Below are 20,255 nucleotides of genomic sequence, written 5' to 3'. Positions count from 1 at the left end.
TCTCTTCTGTATAAGCATTTAGGTGGTTTTAGGTTGCATTTACAGAGAATGCTGCAACAAATAACCTTCTGGCCAGTACAAAGGCAGACGCCTAATGACTGAGCCACCCAGGTGCCCCAAAAACAATATTTAAAGTGCATATTAAACACACCTTTTGGGCAAGTAAAACTATTAAACAGCAAGTAATTTATTTAAGTTGTATCTAGTTTTAAGACTGTGACCATAAAGATAAAATAAGAGAATCTGACGAATGTGAAGTTGAAGAATATTTTATTTATTGACAGATTAAAAACCACAACTCAAGTAGTGCAAAATGCACCACTGAACCCAGATACAAAGACTTGGTATTAATACACAATGTTTAAGCAATGCTACACTTATTTTTGGCAAAGTGCTGTATTGTTTAGTCTGTGTATAAAACTGACCATCTATAAACCAATCAGTATAAAAATTTCTATAAAAACAGAAAAACAATTTAGACAGTGGCTCAAGAAAACAAGCTGCCATTTATGCATAGATGATGTACAGTATATAATCTAACCAAATGTCCCTTTTGAGTTTTCAAGTTGAAAAAAATGTGTGTCCAGAAATACATCAAGAAGGCACATAGTACAATCCACCATCCTCTCCAGGCTCCGTAACTGATGCCCTGCCCTGGAAAAGCCAATGTGTTCACAATTATACTTGAGAAACAAACCCAAGCCACTTAAAAAAAATAACACACACAGTTATTGATTAAAGTTCCAAACCTCTGGAGGAAAACAACCAAAAAGCAAGCAAAACCACTCATACACATCAAGCTTGGATACACACACATCGAACTCCCCAAGTCCTGATTTGGTTTTTAGAAGTCCACCTAGAAAACAAATATTAAAACTTCAGGCAAATACAGAGCTAAATGGGGCATTTAATAATTATACAATTAAAAAATATGTTGTAAGGAAACTTCTAAATGATACACAAAACATCCACTTAAGCTGCCTTCCTTTGAATAGTAACGTCCCCTCCCACATAAAGGATACTGTTGCAAATAGAAAACGATGTCCTTATCTGTATGCTTTCTAGTACCTCTTTCTCCACCCTAAACCACTGTAATTGGTGTCATATTTCAAGTGAAATTGGTACATGGCAAGGCTGACACCACTGTGTTAGGTAGGTTTTCTAAATAAAGCATTTCATATAAAATTGTAAGCATTAAAATAAGTAGATAAGGATGCCAGTTATAATGCATCAACATGGCTGATGGCAGTGAAGCCATCCGAGAGAGTAGCCCAACTTTTAATAGAATTTAACCAGTATGAATGGGCCTTATAAAATAAAAGATAATTTTAAGGTAACATTACAAACATAGGCTAGTATCTCCAGTACAAGGAGCAGTCTTTTTACTGATTCTAAGAACAAAAATACCTGGAAACTCTTAAACTTTCTCCACTAATCTATTTAAACTTAAATGTCTATCTTCCAGTTGGAATCCTTCATTTTCTTTTCTTTTTTTTTTTTTTTTTGCTTTCTTTTGTTTCCAATTCAAAGAAAATGAGGATAAGATATTTTTTGCTCTTTTCTACTAAGAGTATAGAAAGACAGTATCTTTCCTTGAGGAGGAACAGAAATAGCAAAGACACTCAGATTCAATGAAGATGTAAAGATGACAAACCAGTGTACTACACAGATTGGAGAAGTAAAATCAATAGGCGATGCTGAACGGCCCGTTCAAGTTTTAAGTAAACTGTCTTCTCACTAGAATCAAAGTACTGATACAACAGAGAAGGTATGTCAGCAGGAACAGCCTGCCTGGGAACTGGGAAATTGTACAGGAAATTAATGTAGAGAAAGCTCGCTGGAGTAGAAAGTCAAAAATCCAATCACTGTGCACCTTCTGCAAAAAATTCCCCACCCACCCAACCATATAAATGCATTGCCACAGAAGATAAATAATGGATGGTTCATGTTCAACTTACAGTGCAATACATAATTAGTTGAGAAAGAAAAAGTAATAAACATAGAAAACACATTATAAAATGTTTTATTAACAAAAACACAAACTTGGAGGAACATGGTGCATTTTTAAAAACTAAGAAGCTCATTCATGAAGCACTGCTTGTGTGCACATGTTCCAGAATTCTTCCAAGTAACATTCTATATATCAGTCTGGAAGCTGTCAGAGCACTAAATTCAGAGGGGTCTGATTTCTCACTGCCTTCTTGAAGCTTTAAGAAATATGCACGAAAGCACAATGTAAACCACTAATATTTGCAACAGCAGAAATAATAAACTTATAATAAATTGCATTTTGGCCATGTTTCAAACAACACTTACCAGGTCAACAGCATTCTGCTGTTACTGGTCTGTGTCTTGCACACACTAGGTGCCCAACAAACATCTAATGATCAAGGATGAATTGTGTAACCACTTTCTTCAGTTCTAACATGTGCCGATTTCAGGCAGAAACCTTAGATACTGATACAGAAACCACAGTCTGATAGGACAGATGGCATGGTTAGCCTAAGAAAACATCCCCAAGACTGAAAGTGTTTGCTTTCCAGGTATAAACCATAAAAAACTGGTCTAGATATAAGGCAAACAAAAAGTCAATAACGGATAGAGATGTAAATGTATTTCAGGTATCAGGAAATTTGAAAAAATAATAGTAAAAAAAAAAGACCATTGCTATTTTATATACGAATCTGTTCACGCTGCCAAACAAATTCTCATGGCTGAACTTCGGTAGTTTGTGAGGTACTAACAACTTGCATGTAATGTATGAAAAAAGAGACCCCCATGTATTGAGAGGCTTACATCCAGAAAACATTTAGCTGGTCTATTTTCAAGTTACCAACATATGGCCCATAACAGATATGGTGTAAAACATACACACCTTCATGAAAACTCTACCTTAACCTCTCAACTCTCGTAAACACAAATAGTAACAAAATAACTTCTAGCTCAGTTTGACAAAACTTTACAGACTTGGCCCCTAATTAGAAAACAAATAAATAAAGGGGTAGTGGAACTGGAAAGGGAACGAGGAAAGAAGGGGGATGTAGACTCTTGTTCTAAAGAGACATTCCTGGCACTTCATCATGGCCAGTGGAAGAACAACCTACTACCACCATCTCACGATGCTATCTGACCTCCTCTGACTCCAAACATCCCAGTCTAGGCAGAAAAGAGCACAGCTCTTCATTAAAAAAAAAAAAAAAATCTCCCATAGTTCCCTGCACCGAGCTGTTACAGGGTTACTGAAAAATGTAATACTTCACATAACTATAGGCTTTTTCCCTTGAAAACCTTATATAGACATGTATTTATTTAATTAGGGTTGCAGAGGAGATGGAAAAATAAGCTATTTGATTACAAAGGGGATACTACCATTCTGTCAGTAGAATGTGCTTTGGATTGTGTATGTTTAATTTAGTTAGAGAAGGACCCGGTGAATGTGGATGGCTCAGCAAAACCCATCACAACTGCTAAAAAATAAAGTGACCGGCTGGAGGTACGAAATAGATTTTTCTCTGTGTTAACTGGCCTCTGTGTGACTTGAGCCTTGAACCCTGGCCTCATTAGCACCAACACTCTGAAGAACAGTTGTGGCAGAAAAGCTGCCGCAGGCCCCATCCCCATCATCAGATTCAGTAGCGAGGCCCTTGGAATTTCACACCAGGTTCGGCTCTGGACAGCCCCCTTCCCATCAGTACACAGTCCTCACAACTGTGAGGGAGGTAAATATTACTACTCCCCCGCTGGTGGAGGAAACAGAGGCCAAAGTGGTTAAAGATTCTGCCTGAAGCCCCAGCTAAAAAAAAAAACAAAAAAAGGAAACTCAAGGGAGCCAACCTATCACTCTTCCTTTAGACGCTGGGAAAAGACATCACCAGGAGTCCCTCCTCAGCCTTGCTTGCCCCCGGCAGGACAGGCCCCATGGCAGAGGACGGATCACCGTATCAGCCATACGAAGCCTACCTCTTTTCCCTTGGACAGTCACCGATAAGAAGTCACTAAAGTGCCCGGACGAGTACTTCTGAGTTGACAGCTGACAGGAAAGACTCCAAACGAGTTAAATAGTGGACTAACGGGTTAGTTGTAGACATACATTTTTCCAAATACAATTTCACAGATCTAACTGAATCCCTCTGCGTGGGAAATGAGCGCTTTTGTCCCACGATACTTGCATGTCTCTGTACCACGTCACACACTCACGTCGGAATTACCGAATGCACTGTTCGCTAACACTTGATATGTACCTGAATTCCAAAATGAACTGCATGGCTAATCCGGAAAAAAAAACAAAAAAACAAAAACCAAACAAACAAAAAACCAAACCTATACACACAGAAATATATCAAGTTTTCTTTCAAGAGAAAGTTCAGCCATAATTCCATTGTATCCATGGCAACTATCACCTGTTAATGCTCATGTTAGTGTGTAAAAATGTATTCGTTATATACAGAAAAGATTATCAAGTACTGGTCAATAAAGTGTATGGCCGACCCTGAGAATAAATTTTTGCTTACTCAAAATATTGATTAAGTAATACAAAATAAAATGAAATTGAAAGATGCCTATTCTCATACTTGGGAAGAAATGTCTTTAGAATGCTAACTCATGTACACCTTAATAGATTTAAAGACATCCCCAAACACCAAACACTGTAACTGTATTGATATGTTTCCAAAAATACTCTGAAAAAAATTTACAAAAACGTAAATGTTAAAAGCAAGGCATTATGTGATACACAGCATATAAATCTGGTTTTCAAGATAGTGTCTAAACACATCGATAAAACTGTGATTGGTCATCAGTTGGCTGTAAAGAAACAGCATCTTCATTGTCCGTCCACACACGTCCACACACATATGCACAAACCAAGAGAATCCAACCAATCTTGAAATTCTTAGTAATTGTACTGACGGGGGCAGGGCTGATGGACAGCCCAGCCATTGTGCTTGACTTGCCTAGAGTGGCAATCCCTGGTAAGATTTTGGCGACGAAGGCTATTTCTGTTCAAAGACTGTCTTTCACTATGTTCTTTTATCCACTGGGAAGGGCGAAAGCTCTTGGGTTGTTCCAGAAAAGCTGTATGAGCTGCAAGAGCTGCAACGTAGCAATGGATGTGCTGCCCCATTTCATCCTGAGTCTCCACCCTGAAACGGAAAAACACGGGGATGTATTAAGTAACAGAGTGTGTTATTAATGAACTTGAAAAAGGTACTTAGTGATTCAATTTGCCACACTAATTTGTTTATGGCTGAATGAGAGCTTAGTGTCTCATGGCTGACAAGTTTGTACATCGTGACCACACTGACTGATAATGATAGAAAGGAGAAGCCCATTTTTCATAGAGATATGTCATACAATCCACAGATGGTTAATTAGGTAGACTGCATTTTTCTAAAAAGTGCTTTAACATTCTGAGTGAATTTCAATTATGCAGCAAACGGCATTTAGATAAGCTTTTCTGTGAGGGGGACTAACATTTATTGAATACCTGTATTTGCCAACTGTTTTGCAAATCTAATGTATTTAATTCTCACCATAATCTTAAAAGGACAATATTTTAATTGCCAAATTTTACTGCTCAGAAAGCTAAGGCTCAGTGATGTGAAGGTCACAATTACTACCTCACGCAACCAAGATTCTAATACAGGTTTTACTCCAAAGACTGTGGTTAGGAAGCAGGGTCGATACTGATGCATTACGCTAACTGCACCTTCACACACATTTTCTGTCTATAAGTAAATGTTCCAGGAAACTAGCTTTAAATCTATATTTAAAAGAAATATGCATAAGAAAATTCTATTCATTTAGCATATTTCTGGATAAAAAGCTACCTGTTTATTATAAAAGACAACTCTAAGTTTTTCATTGATTTCGCAACAGGGCACATTTTGGGATGGCCTTTGCATAGTAATATCACAAAGACCTGTGGAGAACACATCTTAAAATATGGCTACAAACCACATCATTATTCTGTTTTCTACATTAAAAGCTATCTAATAGGATAGATATAAGCTATATAAACACATGACATGAGGAGTTTTAAGAGGGTTATTTTATACAACAAGGGCAGTTATAGATTGTATCTGTAATCACTAGAGGAAAACACTATTATTTTTTAAGATTTTTTAAAAAATAGAATTAAAAGGGGTCACATTAAGAAGCTGATAGAAAGAAGTTAATATAAAGACAGCAGCAGTTTTTAAAAGGTGGGCATTTTGAGTCCTTAGTCTTCCTGATCAGACTGATAACACATATTACACAGTCTCAAAGGGAATATACTTACTCTGTGCCCGTGAGTCTTATAAGCAGCTTTTCCTGGCCCTACAAATGTTAAATGGTGAACTATTAAATCACTAGTAAGATTTAAAATGCTATTTAATTTTACTGTTAGGACATGGTGCATTTTCTGTAATTAAAACTGGTTTACTATGGGTCATTAAAGGCACATGTATTATTTGAGATTATGATAGCACATAAACCTCATAAACAATACTTACAAAGGCCAAAATATAATAAAACACTCTCTGAAGCCCATCTGAAATTATGAAACACCCTCCTCTTACATGCTTTATGGTAATATCCCCAAGGATAGACAGGATGGAAGCTATCTAACTTTTAAAGACATCATTTATTTCCTACTCAGAAAATACAGATATTTACTAAATAGCTATCCTAATTTTGGTAACACCTGATCTATCTTGGTTTAGTGGTTTTTTTTTTTAAATAAGAATTTGAAATCCAGAAATAAAGATGCTAAAATTTTTTTAGTTATTATAAAACTGTGATAATTTGCAGTACTTTCCTATGTTCAGAACGAATTCATAGAAAGTGAAGTGTGTTCTTTTGATCCTATCTATATGGAAAAGTACATATTTGTTTAACTTTCCTATATGTTATATCAAAACAGAGAACAAGATATAAAAACAAACCAGATAGAAAAAAAATGATCATTCTGACTGCACAAAACTGCAAACACATAACCAGACGCAGAGCATGGTCCTGGACTAGATGCTGGTTTGGACAAATGAGGTGAAATATTCTGGACTCTAGTGCAGAAAGCGGAGTATGGTATGGGTAGTAGATGAAGTGAAATTTTATTGAGAAGAAAAAGGTACAGATCATTGCCTAAAGAAGCAGGTTATAAAACAGTATATACAGCTTGATCCCATTTGGGTTAAGAATGTGTTTGCGTGTTCGTGTGTGTGCGCGTGTGTGTGTGTGTGTGTGCTCACTCATGCATGTGCACGCGGTGGGCACAGAGAGAAAAAAACGACCTAGAAGGATGTGCCCGAGGGGGTTAACAGTGTTCATCTCTGGGTCGTGCGAATGTCTTTTCAAATTTTTACTCTTTGCCTTTTCTAATTTTCTGCAGTGCACATGTACTACTTCTGGAATAATAGTATTATTTACAAAGCTGCTGTACATATACACACACACTTTAAACACTGAGAAGTAAATATACAAATATCAGTATGTTTAAAGTGACTATTAATCATGCTAAATTCTTGAGTGGAATTCCACAGAGGGGGGATCAGAATCAGGTGGGAAGCATTTCTGAGAACTTAATTTGAATCAACTATAAGGCAATTTAATCAACACCATGTCTGAGAAATTTTAAATTTTTGTTGGAATGCCTGAAACACTGATCTCTTGATAAACTTAAAGCGCTGAATCAAGTACCAGTTAAAGTAACATTTCCCATCAAAGATCTTACCCAGTATAAAGCCAGGTAACTATATAAGCAAATTGTTTCTCAGTTTGGTAAAGGATATGTTCATCCTCATAGAAGATTACAAAATTACTTACAGTATTCAGAGTTGTGAGTGCAGCAAACTCTGGTAAACTTAAATGAATGAGCTGCCTGGGTTTTGTTTGTATTTGGCAAACAGGAAATAGCAGAAGATATATACAATGATCCACTTAGTTGAGTTAGAGCCCAAATAATCTAAAAAGAGGCCCTTTGGATTACAGGGCTAACTACAGGAACATTCTGAACTGCTCCAAAGATTCCACGTCACCTGTAGTGCTGACAGGTATATAGGGAATTAGGGCCAGCATCCCCCAAATACCGTAACGCCATAGGCACATTCCACTAACATGCACTGTGAATAGCCAGACGTTGGGGTGATTAACATGGCCACGGGCTTTATTTTAGCAGGTGGAAGCAATCTTGAATATACTCTCTGGATAAAGGCCATAGAATGTCTGTAAGTTTGCTTTGGAACATATCAGTCTTTACTGACCAGGCATTTGCCCTGAACCTTTCCAGGCCCTCAGCCTATCTGCCATTCAAACAGAGCCTTTCAGACCAATTAGGACTTCCACATAACAGGAAAATATTGTTTGGGTACGAAATCTTTCCTCTGTAAGGCAGGAAACAACTCTTTGGGCAACATGTTTCAGTAAAATTGCTATTCTGCTTCATGTTTAAGATTTGTCAAGTTTTCGAGGTTAAGTGCCATTTGATGTGACCCAGCTAAGACTACCTGGAAGAAAATAAGAGTTTTATTTTAAGATATACTACTCTTGGGGCGCCTGGGTGGCTCAGTCGGTTGAGCATCTGACTCCTGATTTCGGCTCAGGTCATGATCTCGGGGTTGTGAGATCGAGCCCCGCGTCGGGCTCTGGGCTGAGCGGGGAGCCTGCTTAAGATTCTCTCTCCTTCTCCCTTTGCCCCTCCCTGTTCGCACGCTCTCTCTAAAAAAAAAAAAAAAAAAAAAAAAAAAAGATATGATTCTTGTTGAATTTGATACCCCAAATAACTCCATGTATAAAGTGCCAGTTACATTGAGACACATAGCAGAAATGCGTCTTTTCTTCTCTGTCACTAGCAGAGTACTATAAATCCAACAGCTCTCCATTATATAATTGGGGCCATGTTCTAATGAATTTTTTTGAAAATCTAAAATGAACATGTTTTTTCATACCATCCACTACCTTGTGCACTATGCACGTGCTTTCATAAATCTCTAACAAGATTACTTTGCATCTTCTAAAAAATCAGCTTTGACTTGTAGTAGAAATAAATAAACTGCATGCCAAACAGACTGCTTGTGGACAGAGTAAAATACAGTTAACCCCGGAACAATTCAGGGGTTAGGGGCCCCAACCCCTGTGCAGTTGAAAATCCATGTGTAAGCTATGACTCACCCAAAACTTAACTGCTAAGAGCCTCCTGTTGATTGGGAAGTTTACCAGTAACATCAACAATCATCAACACATATTTTGCATGTTATAGGTATTATCTACTGTATTCTTACAATAAAGTAAGCCAGAGAAAAGAAAATGTTATTAAGAAAATCATAAGGAACACAAAATACATTTACAGGCCTGTACTCTGCTTATCGAAAAACTTCTGTGTGTAAGTAGACCCATGCAGTTCAAACCCATGTTGCTCAAGGGTTAACTGCACTCGCAACATACCTGGGGCTACTTGGGTCAGGACATTCATCAGTCCCACAGCTAGCCTCACCGATACCAGGGCAGGAGCTATGCACGGCATAGACAGACATGCTGGGATGTTCAATGAGAAGGTTTTCCAGAGGACTGGTTTCCACCTTGAGAGTAGTTAATCCACCTGCAGTAAAACACGGGGGAGGGGTGATAAACCAGCTCTCCTCCATCGGACAGGACTCAAACTGGAGCAAGCAGGAATCACTTGTATCAGCCAAGCACTCAAGAGATGCAGGTAAACAGGAAAAGACTGGAGGGTGCTCAGTACGTGACTCTTCACTGATGGCTTCGGCTTTGGCTCCCGGTGCTGAGAGACCAGCGCAAGCGTCTACATCATAGTCCACGTTCGTTGATGCGGTCCCACGGGAACAGGAGTATCCCGATGGTATCACATTCGGGGCACAGAAAAAGAAGAGACGATACTGTTAGCTGATGTTCACATTCCTCTTTTCGTTTAGGTGAGACACAGAACCATTTATATTCCCTCATAATGATTATAAAATGATTTCTGAGCACCCAGTGTGTGTGTAGTGTGGTGTAACCCTGCATCAGATGGATTACGGCGGCTTTGGGGAATGGTTTTGAAGACTGTATCTATCCTGCTGAGTAAACGTGATGAGCAATGTGGGCCACTGTTCATCTAGCACAGGATTTCCTATTAAAGTGCATCTGATCTGAACAGCGTAGGAGAGTTGCCAAACTGGAAGATCTGACGTCAATCAATTTCACTGACTGATCATCTGGCACAGGATGTTGCCTGCAATTTTTTTAGACAAATTCTTTTCAGGCTTCAAAACCTTCAGAGTTACTGGTTTACTTTTGTAAAAACTGAGACGCGGGGTTTTCCATTTTTGCTGTGATGATTAACAGCTAAGAATACCTTACCTATGAAGTCAACAAGAATCCATTCATCATCTTCTTTCTCACTAAATTCTGGTTCTTGGTTGGAAGAAGTACTGACTTCACCCACAAACATTTTATTCAGTCTCTGGAACATGGTTAAGGCAAGATTGAGACTTTGGCGGGATGTCTTTACGGCTGAGATTTCAAAATACTGTCTTCAGTCAGCCTGATGGCACGACAGGAGATTAAAGTGCACAAGGTGCTTATTCAACTTAGGCGAGAGCAAGAAGAGTCATTATCCCTAAAATAAAATAGGAAAAAAAGGTTATTTCCAATCAGCATATATTTATACAATATGTGTGTGTGGTTTCGAAAGCGTGTACCCCCACACACGCACACACCCCTTTAGAAGAAAGCTCAAGCCTTAGCCTGTAGCTACAGCCGTTCCCCTCCCACAGGTGTCACACACAAGAAACGCAGTACCTCTTTATTGATAAACCATTATGAATTGAGTACTCAAATGCAACCTGTAAATCAATGTGAAATGAAAGGGAGGGAGTTGGTTGTTTTTCACATCTGTGCTTTTATAAGGGATAAATCTGACTCATGTAGTTCAAGCTGAAATACTGCTTTTCTATAAGAAGAAGAGCAAACACCAGATATTAACGGTCTTGCTGTATGACATTCAACCGCCCAGAAGCTGCCGAAGGAAGCCTGCAACAGTCCTGGATGACCACCAGCTTTCCTTGGCTCATTTTCTCTTCTGTTCTGTTCTTCTATATGACTGTAAGCATACCTAATTCCATTTAAAAATCAGTAAGTACAGCATAATCGTACAGTTGGCACAGAGAAATTTACACTGTAGAAAACTGAGGAGGACAGCAGCTAGCCCTGGAAACCATTCACCGTGTGGCGGCGGGCAGGGAGGTGCTGTGGTCAACACGCCCGGGTTCAAACGCTGGCTCTGCTGTTTGCGCTCCATGTGAGAGAGAAGTCATGCTACTTCAGTTGGCAATATTCTACCTCATGGAGTTCTGGTGAGTTCTTTTTTTTTTTTTTAAGGGAGAGCACACCAAGCAGAGGAGCAGGGAGGGGCAGAGGGAGGAGAGAGAATCTTTTAAAAAGATTTTATTTATTTGACAGAGAGAGAGACAGCGAGAGAGGGAACACAAGCAGGGGGAGTGGGAGAGGGAGAAGCACGCTCCCCGCTGAGCAGGGAGCCCGATGCAGGACTCGAACCCAGGACCCTGGGATCATGACCTGAGCTGAAGGCAGACGCTTAACCGACTGAGCCACCCAGGCGCCCCAGGAGAGAGACTCTTTAAGCAGGTTCCATGCTAAGCCCAACGCATGTCTCGATCTCACAACCCTGAGATCATGACCTGAGCTGAAATCAAGAGTCTGATGCTCAACCAACTGAGCCACCCAGGCGTCCCCCGGTGAGTTCCAAGTGAGGAACTGCAGCCTTGTCTGATCTTAGTCCAGAATTCCAGATTTATATAACCATTTCTCCCTGATTACCTGATGGCCATATCAAACCTAACACATGCCAAAGAGAACTTCTAATTCCCCCCCACAAACCCACATACACTGTCCTCCTTCCCCTTCTCAGCAACAAGCAGCAGCGCCCAGCATTTATTCAAGCAAAAACCCAGCAGTTACTCCTTCTGCTCCCTCCCCAAGCCCTCAACCAAACTTTCACCAAGTCCTGTTGACTCTAGCTGCACATGTGCCTTAAATCTGCCCGCTCCTTGCCACCACTTTCAGCCTAGTTGAAGCCAAGCTGGTGTCCCTCTGGACTCTGCCGATCGCTACCTCCCTGCCGGTCTCCCTGATCCTACTCTTGTGAAATGGGATAATGCAGGCAACCTACTTAGCAAGGCACTTGGCACAAAGTTCTCAGTCAATGTCAACTATTATTCTACAAATATTTACTGAGTACCTACTGTGCATCAGGCAGAGTGCTAAGCACAGGGGAGGCAGGAGTGAATCCCGCCCTCCCATGGCAAGTGTTAACAACCCAGTGTGATGAATGCCACGGAAAAAGAACGGGGTGTTCCCCAGATCTAGGCAGGGAGTGGTCAGGAAGGACTCCTGCAGTAAATGACTTTGGTCCTGAGTGGGTAAGATCAAGAATGCAGGAAGCCTATCGATGAGTGAGAATGTGGCCCCTTCTGTACGACTCAAGATCCAGATGACGGTCATGACAGCAGGCTGGGGTGCTAAGCAGGAGCCAGATCCTATAAGACCTTCTAAGCCAGAAGTTACGTACAGGCAGGGAAAAGTCAAGGATGACCCTCTACCAGAAGCCAGTGGGGGTGGTGGTGGTGGGACCATTTAGTGGAAGAGCCATACTGCAGAAGGTGGAGGTTGGGCACTTTGGACATGCTGAATCTGGGAATCTGCAAGTCATGTGCTTGGTGTTGTCTACTAGGCAGCTGAATATATACAGGGCTTTGGAGTGCAAGGGCATGGTCTCAGCTGGGGGCACAGATTTGGGAGCTGTCAACACAAAGGGGGTAACAGAAACCATGAGTAGATGAAACCATCAAGGGATGGCAAAAAGCATCCATTAAATGATACTCTTTCTCGGGCGCCTGGGTGGCTCAGCTGGTTAAGCGACTGCCTTCGGCTCAGGTCACGATCCCGGAGTCCCGGGATCGAGTCCCGCATCGGGCTCCCTGCTCAGCGGGAAGCCTGCTTCTCCCTTTGACCCTCCCCCTTCTCATGCTCTATCTCATTCTCTCTCTCAAATAAATAAATAAATAAATCTTTAAAAAAAAAATAAATAAATGATACTCTTTCTCATGAGCAGCAGCCTTGAATCCATAACTTCAGACTCTTGACCCTTCACTTTCAAAATGATCATCATTTTTAGCTATAAATGTAGTTATAATCTGTAGTAGAGGAGACTCTCGGTTGAATGCTTTATGTGCAAATGGGACTGCTACAACTGTCTGGCACGCTACTAGGAAGGTGTAGTACTACAAATGTGTTCAAATAAATGACATTTGAACACTTTTGTGGTCACAATCCGTCATCATCAGCCATTAATTATTAAAAGAGAGTAAACAGGAAATGTTACTTGCATAACCAGTCTTCCAGAAACCCTTCTGGAAAGCAGCATGGCCAAATCATGAAGGCTGGAGCTCTAGTACAGAATTCAAATTCAGCTTTATGTTCCACGTAAGAGAAGTTAGAAGAAAAGCGGGCTTGTGTAGTTTGCTTGACCTACGCTAGTGCCATAGTTATAGCCTAAAAGATGAGCTATCACAAAGTCTGATGTAAATAAAGGTTTTCAGCATATAAGCTAGGAGGGAAAAAAAGATACTTAAAAAATCTTCCCCCCATTTCTCTTAAATTATGAAGGCATATATTGGCCCCAAGTACAATCTAGTGTCTGCTGGACCAGTTGAGAGAATAATCCCAATTTTCCAGAGTATAGGGCTGGCCTCAGGCCCTGTATCAGCCAGGAAGCCAGAGCTGCAGGGTGTAAAGCAGAGTACCCCACAGAAAACCCCTGCTCGTTCTGAATGAGCACCTGTCCCCGAACTGTGATGCCACATGAGGGTAAGTCACTGGGGCCCGGGCCAGTTAAGGGGCAGCTACAAGGCAGAAAACAATGCTGGTGCCATTGTGGCTGGGCAGCTGTGGGTTCCCAACTGCAAACTATTCCCCCTCTGGCTACAGCTCCAAACCTATGTGATAGAAGCCAGCTTATGCCTAGAACATATACAACTCTGCCACAGGAAAGGTGCCTCTGGAGGAACTTTCCACAGGGCAGCACAAGTCCATCTTCTTTTGGTTTCCTGAAGTCAGAGGCTGCCTTGAGATATCCCATATCTCCGGCAAGGGCAACCAACCTTGGGTGGGCAGAATATTCAGGAGCTCAGCCAGGCAAGGGGAGAGCTCATTCTCATCTGTCCTGAGTCAGGGCTCGTATTTACATGACACACCTGTTGAGGCCCCGTGGGAAGGACAAAGACTAGTTTGGGGAGAGGTGGAAGGAGGGCTGGCCTGGGCACCAGCAGGAGAGGGTTCTGGCTCTCTCTCTACCATAGGTGGCTGGAGCTAAACAATCTAACCCTTCTGAGCCTCAGTCTCACCACCGGAAAAATGGGGAGACTGTGTTGGATCACCTCTTTACTCTCCCTATAGACCTCTAGCACAATGAAGAAGTGGCGTTGGACTAACTTCTCAAGGTTCCTTTGGTCCTGCTTTCTGTAGGAGTCAGAAAGGACAAGGAGCTGTTGGAGAGCCCCCAACATGCTAAAGTTGTTCAGTGAGGTGGCCGCAAGGCACATCAGGTGAATGAGCACTTGAAATATGACTTGTTTGTCCAAAAATCTGAATTTTAGATTTTATTTAATTTTAATCCATTTCAAATTCAAATTTGAAAGCTGACAATTGAGCCAATTTTTGGAAACTTTCAAGTACGTTCTGAACAACTGATTAACTATTTCCAATGAAAATTTTACATATGAATTAAGATGTGATGTGTTTAAAATATACCAGAATGTATTTCCAAAGACTTAGTGCTCCCTCAAAAATAATGTAATATATCTCAATAATTTTTATATTAATTATATGTTGAAATAAGAAGTAATTTTGAAATATGTTAGGATAAATAAAATGTATTAATAAAATTAATTTCACCTATTTTTCTCTCTTAATGTGGCTACTAGAAAATTTAAACATACATATAACTCACATTATATATTTCTACTGGACAACGCAGTTCTAGAAAAATCTCTAAAATCTTGATAGCCTAACCCTATGACCCAGCAATTGCACTACTGGGTATTTACCCCAAAGACACAGATGTAGTGAAAAGAAGGGCCATATGCACCCCAATGTTCGTAGCAGTAATGTCCACAATAGCCAAACTGTGGAAAGAGCCGAGATGCCCTTCAACAGATGAATGGATAAAGAAGATGTGGTCCATATATACAATGGAATATTACTCAGCCATCAAAAAGGATGAATACCCAACTTTTGCATCAACATAGATGGATCTGGAGGAGATTATGCTAAGTGAAATAAATCAAGCAGAGAAAGTCAATTACCATATGGTTTCACTTATCTGTGGAACATAAGGCATAGCATGGAGGACATTAGGAGAAGGAAGGGAAAAATGAAGGGGGTGGGAATCGGAGGGAGAGACGAACCATGTGAGAGTATGGACTCCGAGAAACAGACTGAGGGTTTTAGAGGGGAGGGGGGAGAGGTTAGCCTGGTGATGGGTATTAAAGAGGGCATGTACTGCATGGAGCACTGGGTGTTATACTCAAACAATGAATCATGGAACACTACATCAAAACCTAATGATGTACTGTATGGTGACTAACATAACATAATAATAAAAAAAATCTTGATAGCCTAACCTCCCAATTACCCAGAGACTGGCCCTACCCAGTCACTGCTATCCTTCACCTTCGCTCCTGCCCAGGAATGGAGGCTCCTAATGGGGCTAGTTCTATGTGGAGCTGTAAGTCAAAGCAGAGCCTCAGACTTCACTTCTCACTACATGTCACAGACATTTTTTTTTTAAAGATTTTATTTATTTATTTTGACAGAGAGAGAGAGACAGCGAGAGAGAGGACACAAGCAGGGGGAGTGGGAGAGGGAAAAGCAGGTTTCCCACTGAGTCGGGAGCCCGATGTGGGGCTCCACCATGACCTGAGCCAAAGGCAGATGCTTAATGACTGAGCCACCCAGGTGCCCCACAGACATTTTTTTTTAATTTAATTTTTTTTAAAAGTAAACTCTGCTCCCAACGTGGGGCCCAAACTCATCACTCTGAGATCAAGAGTCTCACACTCTACTGACTGAGCCAGCCAGGCGCCCCGGTCATGGACTTTTTGATATTTACAACTCTAGGGCAATGATAAAACCAAAGTGAAAATTCCAGAGAAAGCATGTGTCCTAAGAGGACAAATTTACAAATACAATTCTGGAATTTAGCAAAGAGGTAGGGTCAAAGAAGGCCAGGGAAGGTGGCACTGCTATTGTTTGGGGCATCTGCAAGCTTTCCACAGTAACTAACCAACCTCAGCCAATCTACCAGGGCAGTCTCACCCCAGTGGAGAAAAGAAACAAAGTATCTGGGCCACAGCATTTCAAGAAGGCAGCTTTGTCCCTGTTCTCCTGGCGCAAAATACCTCACAGACTCACAGACAGACAGACAGATACACACACACACACACACTCTTTTTCATTATAAAAATTAAACAAAACTACATTATAAACAGTTTAGAAAATAGGGAGAATAATTATTTCACTGCCTTGCTGCAATCACTGTTAGCATTTTATGCATTTTCTCCTCCACATAAGGTTTCTTTTTATCAGGAAGTCTAGTGAATGCACAATACTGTATCCTGCTTTGTTACTTAACATTTTATCATTAATGTTTTTCACATTATTACATGAGTTAGAAATGCTCTGGGCAGAGAAAGGTAGCTAAGTTTAATACTTATGGGGAAGAGCATTCTAGTTTGTGAACTTAGAAAAGGCGTTGCTAGTCTGGAAGAGCTTGTTAGTATAATTTATTTTCTTATTTTTGAGACACACAAACAACCAACAGGCAGTGTGGCTCTGGAGTTACCCTGCTGTGTTTGAAATCTTGGCTTTGCGACCTGCAACTTGTGTGAACTTAAGGTATTTAGTAAACTTTAGGTGCCTCAGTTGTTTTCATCCCTAAAATGGGGAGGAAAGTGCCAATGTGAGGATTAAGCGTGTATCCCTCAGAATAGTGCCCGACACAGAGCAGGCAGCCAGTAAATATTAACTCAGAATATTAAATATAACTTGGAATACTTAAGTCCATTCCAAGCCAGCGGTGTGACTATAAGCCACTTAGTATCTTTGGGTCTGAATGTCTTTATCTGCAAAATGTTTATATAATAATTAGAGCTACAACCTACTGAATACTTATTGTATGTGACAGAGAGCTGAGGTACTTATTTGTCACATTTTACTAACAGGAAACTGAGGCTCAGACATTAACTAACTTGCTCGAAAGTGACCGAGCTGGTCAGGGTTGGAGCGAGCATCAGAGTGTAAATCTGTGTGCTTCCAAGGGTCTCACTTTTCCCTGCACACGACTGCTCAGGCTCCTTCCAGCCTCAGCTCTGCTTTTATGAACTTCAGAGAACAGTGCATTTCAGTGGGTTTTGGCTGCCAGTAGGAGGCTCCAGAAACAACATTTTTAAATTAAAAAAAAAAAAAACACCCACAAGTTTGATGATCTAACTTTAACTGTGTGTACGGCTGTGGCTTCTTGACACTCAAAATATCAGGTGACTAACCTAACACATCTTCACTGAAAAGCGGCCTCAAAATGATTTTTCTCTTTATATCCCACCCTCTCTATTTTAGAAAAATAAATATGCTGGTTCAAGTAATTTAGAATTGATTTTAAACTGCAAAAAAACCAAGCCAAGAAAGTTGTCTTTGCTTGTTCTGCTTCTACTCAGCCTATTCCACTGGTCACAGGGGGTTATTCTCCCAGAGACCCACCACTGTCTGCCCTGAACGGTGAATGACAGTGGACAAAGACAGCAGTAAGTGGTCATTCTTAGCCTGTTAACCTTCAATTTTTAAGGTAGAGCCATTCCCAAGAGAAGTATGAGGGAGCAACCGAGTGAGCAGGCATTCTCAGAAAAGAACAAAAGACAGGATGAAAAAACAAAAGAGACGTTGGTCATACAAATTAATGAGGTCCCGGTTCCAGGCAGGGGCCTTTAAAAATTATGCTGCCAGTTCAGAATTATAGTGGCTGTGACTTAAAATCAAACACTTCCCAGGGATTTTCACATCTGCAATGAACAATGTATTTCAATTACCAAGCAAATGATTTCAGGGTACCTCGTTATTACCTCTGTTCAATGACCCCATGGGTCACTTTCTCCTCCCCTTTTCCAAAACTACTCTGCATTTAGAAAAGGCTCTTTTAGCAACAGATGCCCAAATACTTGGGGGTTACAGATGGAAAGGGGCTCTTCCTTAACCTCTCCTAAACTGGAATCAACATAGATGCTGATGAAAAGACGAAATTAGGAAATGTAATACAAAACGAGGAATGCCCACATAAAATTCATCTGCAACTTTGAAAGGGAAGACACCATTTCCTTTTAATTGGCTGTGTGGCCTCGAGTAAAAGAACTGAATCTCTCTGGGCCTCGGGTTTCCTATCCACCGGGTAATACAGCCTCCTTCAGAGGGTCTCCGCGAGGAGCAGCTGGGAGAACTGATGCACGTAAAGCCCGCAGCAGAGTACACGGCACAGCGTAAGCGCTCAGTCGGCGTCAGGGAGCAAAACGGTTAGGATTTTACCCTTGACGGACAAGTACAGCGCCCCCTCCACAGGTGCAGCCTCAAAGAGTGAGGTGTAAGATCAAGCAGGGTCAGGGGACATGCAGCGGACAGGCGGACGCCCAGGGCACTTGGGCGCTGGTGGCCGCGGAAGAGAGGAGGGTTCCCGGCGCCGCAGGGCCCTCGGTGCTCCGGGCGCGACCCGCTGCTGCGAGGGCGGCGGGGGAGGCGAGGAGCGCAGGGCCGCCGAGCGGGCGGAGAGGGACGCCGCGGTGGCTCCTCCTGGAGCCCGGAGCCCCCGACGCCAGTCCAACGGCCGAGGGCAGGAGGAGGAGGAGGAGTGGAAGGGAGTGAGGAGGAGGAGGAGAAAGAGGAGGAGGTCCTGCCGCGGCCAAGAAAACAGGCCACGCTCGCGGGAGGAGGCAGAAACCAAACACCCACCCGCCGCCCAGCGCCCCGCTCGTCCGCCTCCGCCCGCACGCCGGGGCCGCGGGGCCGCCCGGGAGAGGAGGCGGGAGGCGCGGGGGGCGGCCGGCCGGCCCGAGCGGCCCCGGGCGGCGGCCCCGCCCGCACTTACGTGGGCCCGACCGGCAGCGGAGACGAGCGGAGACGGGCGGCCAAGGCAGCGGGCGCGTCGCTCGGCGGGGCCCGGCGCGCACGGGCGCGGGGCTGCTGAGGTAGCTGCGGCTCCCCGGACGGCGGGCGCGGCGCGCGGGGCGCAGAGCCGCTCCGCCTGTCCTGTTGCTGAACCACTGGCCGCCGGCCGCCCGGCTCGCTCCTTTTGTTGTTGTGCTGCGCTCGGAACAGCTGATCGGCCGCTGAGCCCGCCCGTCGGGCCCGCCCGGGCGGCCGCCCCGCCCCGGGGCCGCGCCAGGCCCGACCCCACCAATCGGCGGCGCGGGGGCCCCGGGGCCGCCCTGCGAGAGGTTGTCACTAACGCACGTGACCTGGCGCCGAGCCGGGCGACGCTCTCAAGTTAGAAACAAGCCCGGGCAACAAAAGCCGGGGCGCCGGGGGGCGAGAAGAGGGGCGAGCGGAAGGGAGGGCGAGAAGGGGGTGTGTGTTGGGGGGGTGGGGTGCCGGCACTGGGGTGACCGGGAGGGCCGGGGGCCAGCAGAAATGGGAACCCGCAGGAGTGTGAGGAAGAACGGGAAGGGTGAGAGGAAGAGCCCTGACCCCAACGACCCTTTGCCCGAGTAAGGGGCCGAGCGTTTGGGGCACAGAGGGACGGAAAGCAGTGTTTGCTGTGAGAGGAAAATTAAGGGCGTTGAGAGTGATGGAGGCCAAAGACCCCAAGGGGCCCGTTCAGGCCAGTGTAGGGGTAAAGCCTTAGTCGTGGCCCTGTAAAGGCAGGTCCGCTTCTTGGCCGCCTTGAGAAAGAAAGTCTGGCTCCAGATACAGGGGTGCTGGCCCACTTAACCTCCTTTTTGAGCCAGGCCCCATCACCCTGTGGTAACTGACACGGGGAGCTGACTGAACTTGCCTACAGCCTCAGGATCCTACCTACAGCAGGCAAGGCGGAAGGGGCCCTGAGACCAGAGCCGAAGGCAGAGAGGTCCGTGGCCTGGAGGGCCCTGTCCTCCAGCAGACCTGAAGAACCCTGGAGGAAGGAGAGCATGGAGAGCTGCTTCTTCCCCGGTCTCTGCATC

General features: G+C 43.2%; 1 protein-coding gene across 2 annotated transcripts; it reads right to left on the bottom strand.

Annotated features, from left to right (window-relative positions):
* Positions 1 to 253: 253 nt before the first annotated feature.
* TP53INP1 (tumor protein p53 inducible nuclear protein 1) lies at positions 254 to 19,398 on the bottom strand. Of its 2 annotated transcripts, XM_036085172.2 has the most exons (5): positions 19,184 to 19,398; positions 10,336 to 10,594; positions 9,421 to 9,778; positions 6,281 to 6,318; positions 5,001 to 5,141 (listed from the first exon to the last, which is right to left on the bottom strand). In XM_036085172.2, the coding sequence occupies exons 2-4, from the start codon at positions 10,445 to 10,447 to the stop codon at positions 6,297 to 6,299; spliced, it is 492 nt and encodes a 163-aa protein (XP_035941065.1). In that variant the 5' UTR covers positions 10,448 to 10,594; positions 19,184 to 19,398; the 3' UTR covers positions 5,001 to 5,141; positions 6,281 to 6,296. The 2 variants fall into 2 exon arrangements, with proteins under 2 accessions (XP_035941060.1, XP_035941065.1); XM_036085167.2 differs by lacking the exon at positions 6,281 to 6,318 and having other exon boundaries at positions 254 to 5,141.
* Between the last annotated feature and the right edge of the window lie 857 nt (positions 19,399 to 20,255).

The sequence above is a fragment of the Halichoerus grypus genome, chromosome 5 (genome assembly GCF_964656455.1).
Source record: "Halichoerus grypus chromosome 5, mHalGry1.hap1.1, whole genome shotgun sequence".
In the NCBI taxonomy this organism is placed as follows: Eukaryota; Metazoa; Chordata; class Mammalia; order Carnivora; family Phocidae; genus Halichoerus; species Halichoerus grypus.
The sequence above is the reverse complement of the archived record's forward strand: the minus strand, read 5'-3'. Positions and strand labels throughout refer to the sequence as shown.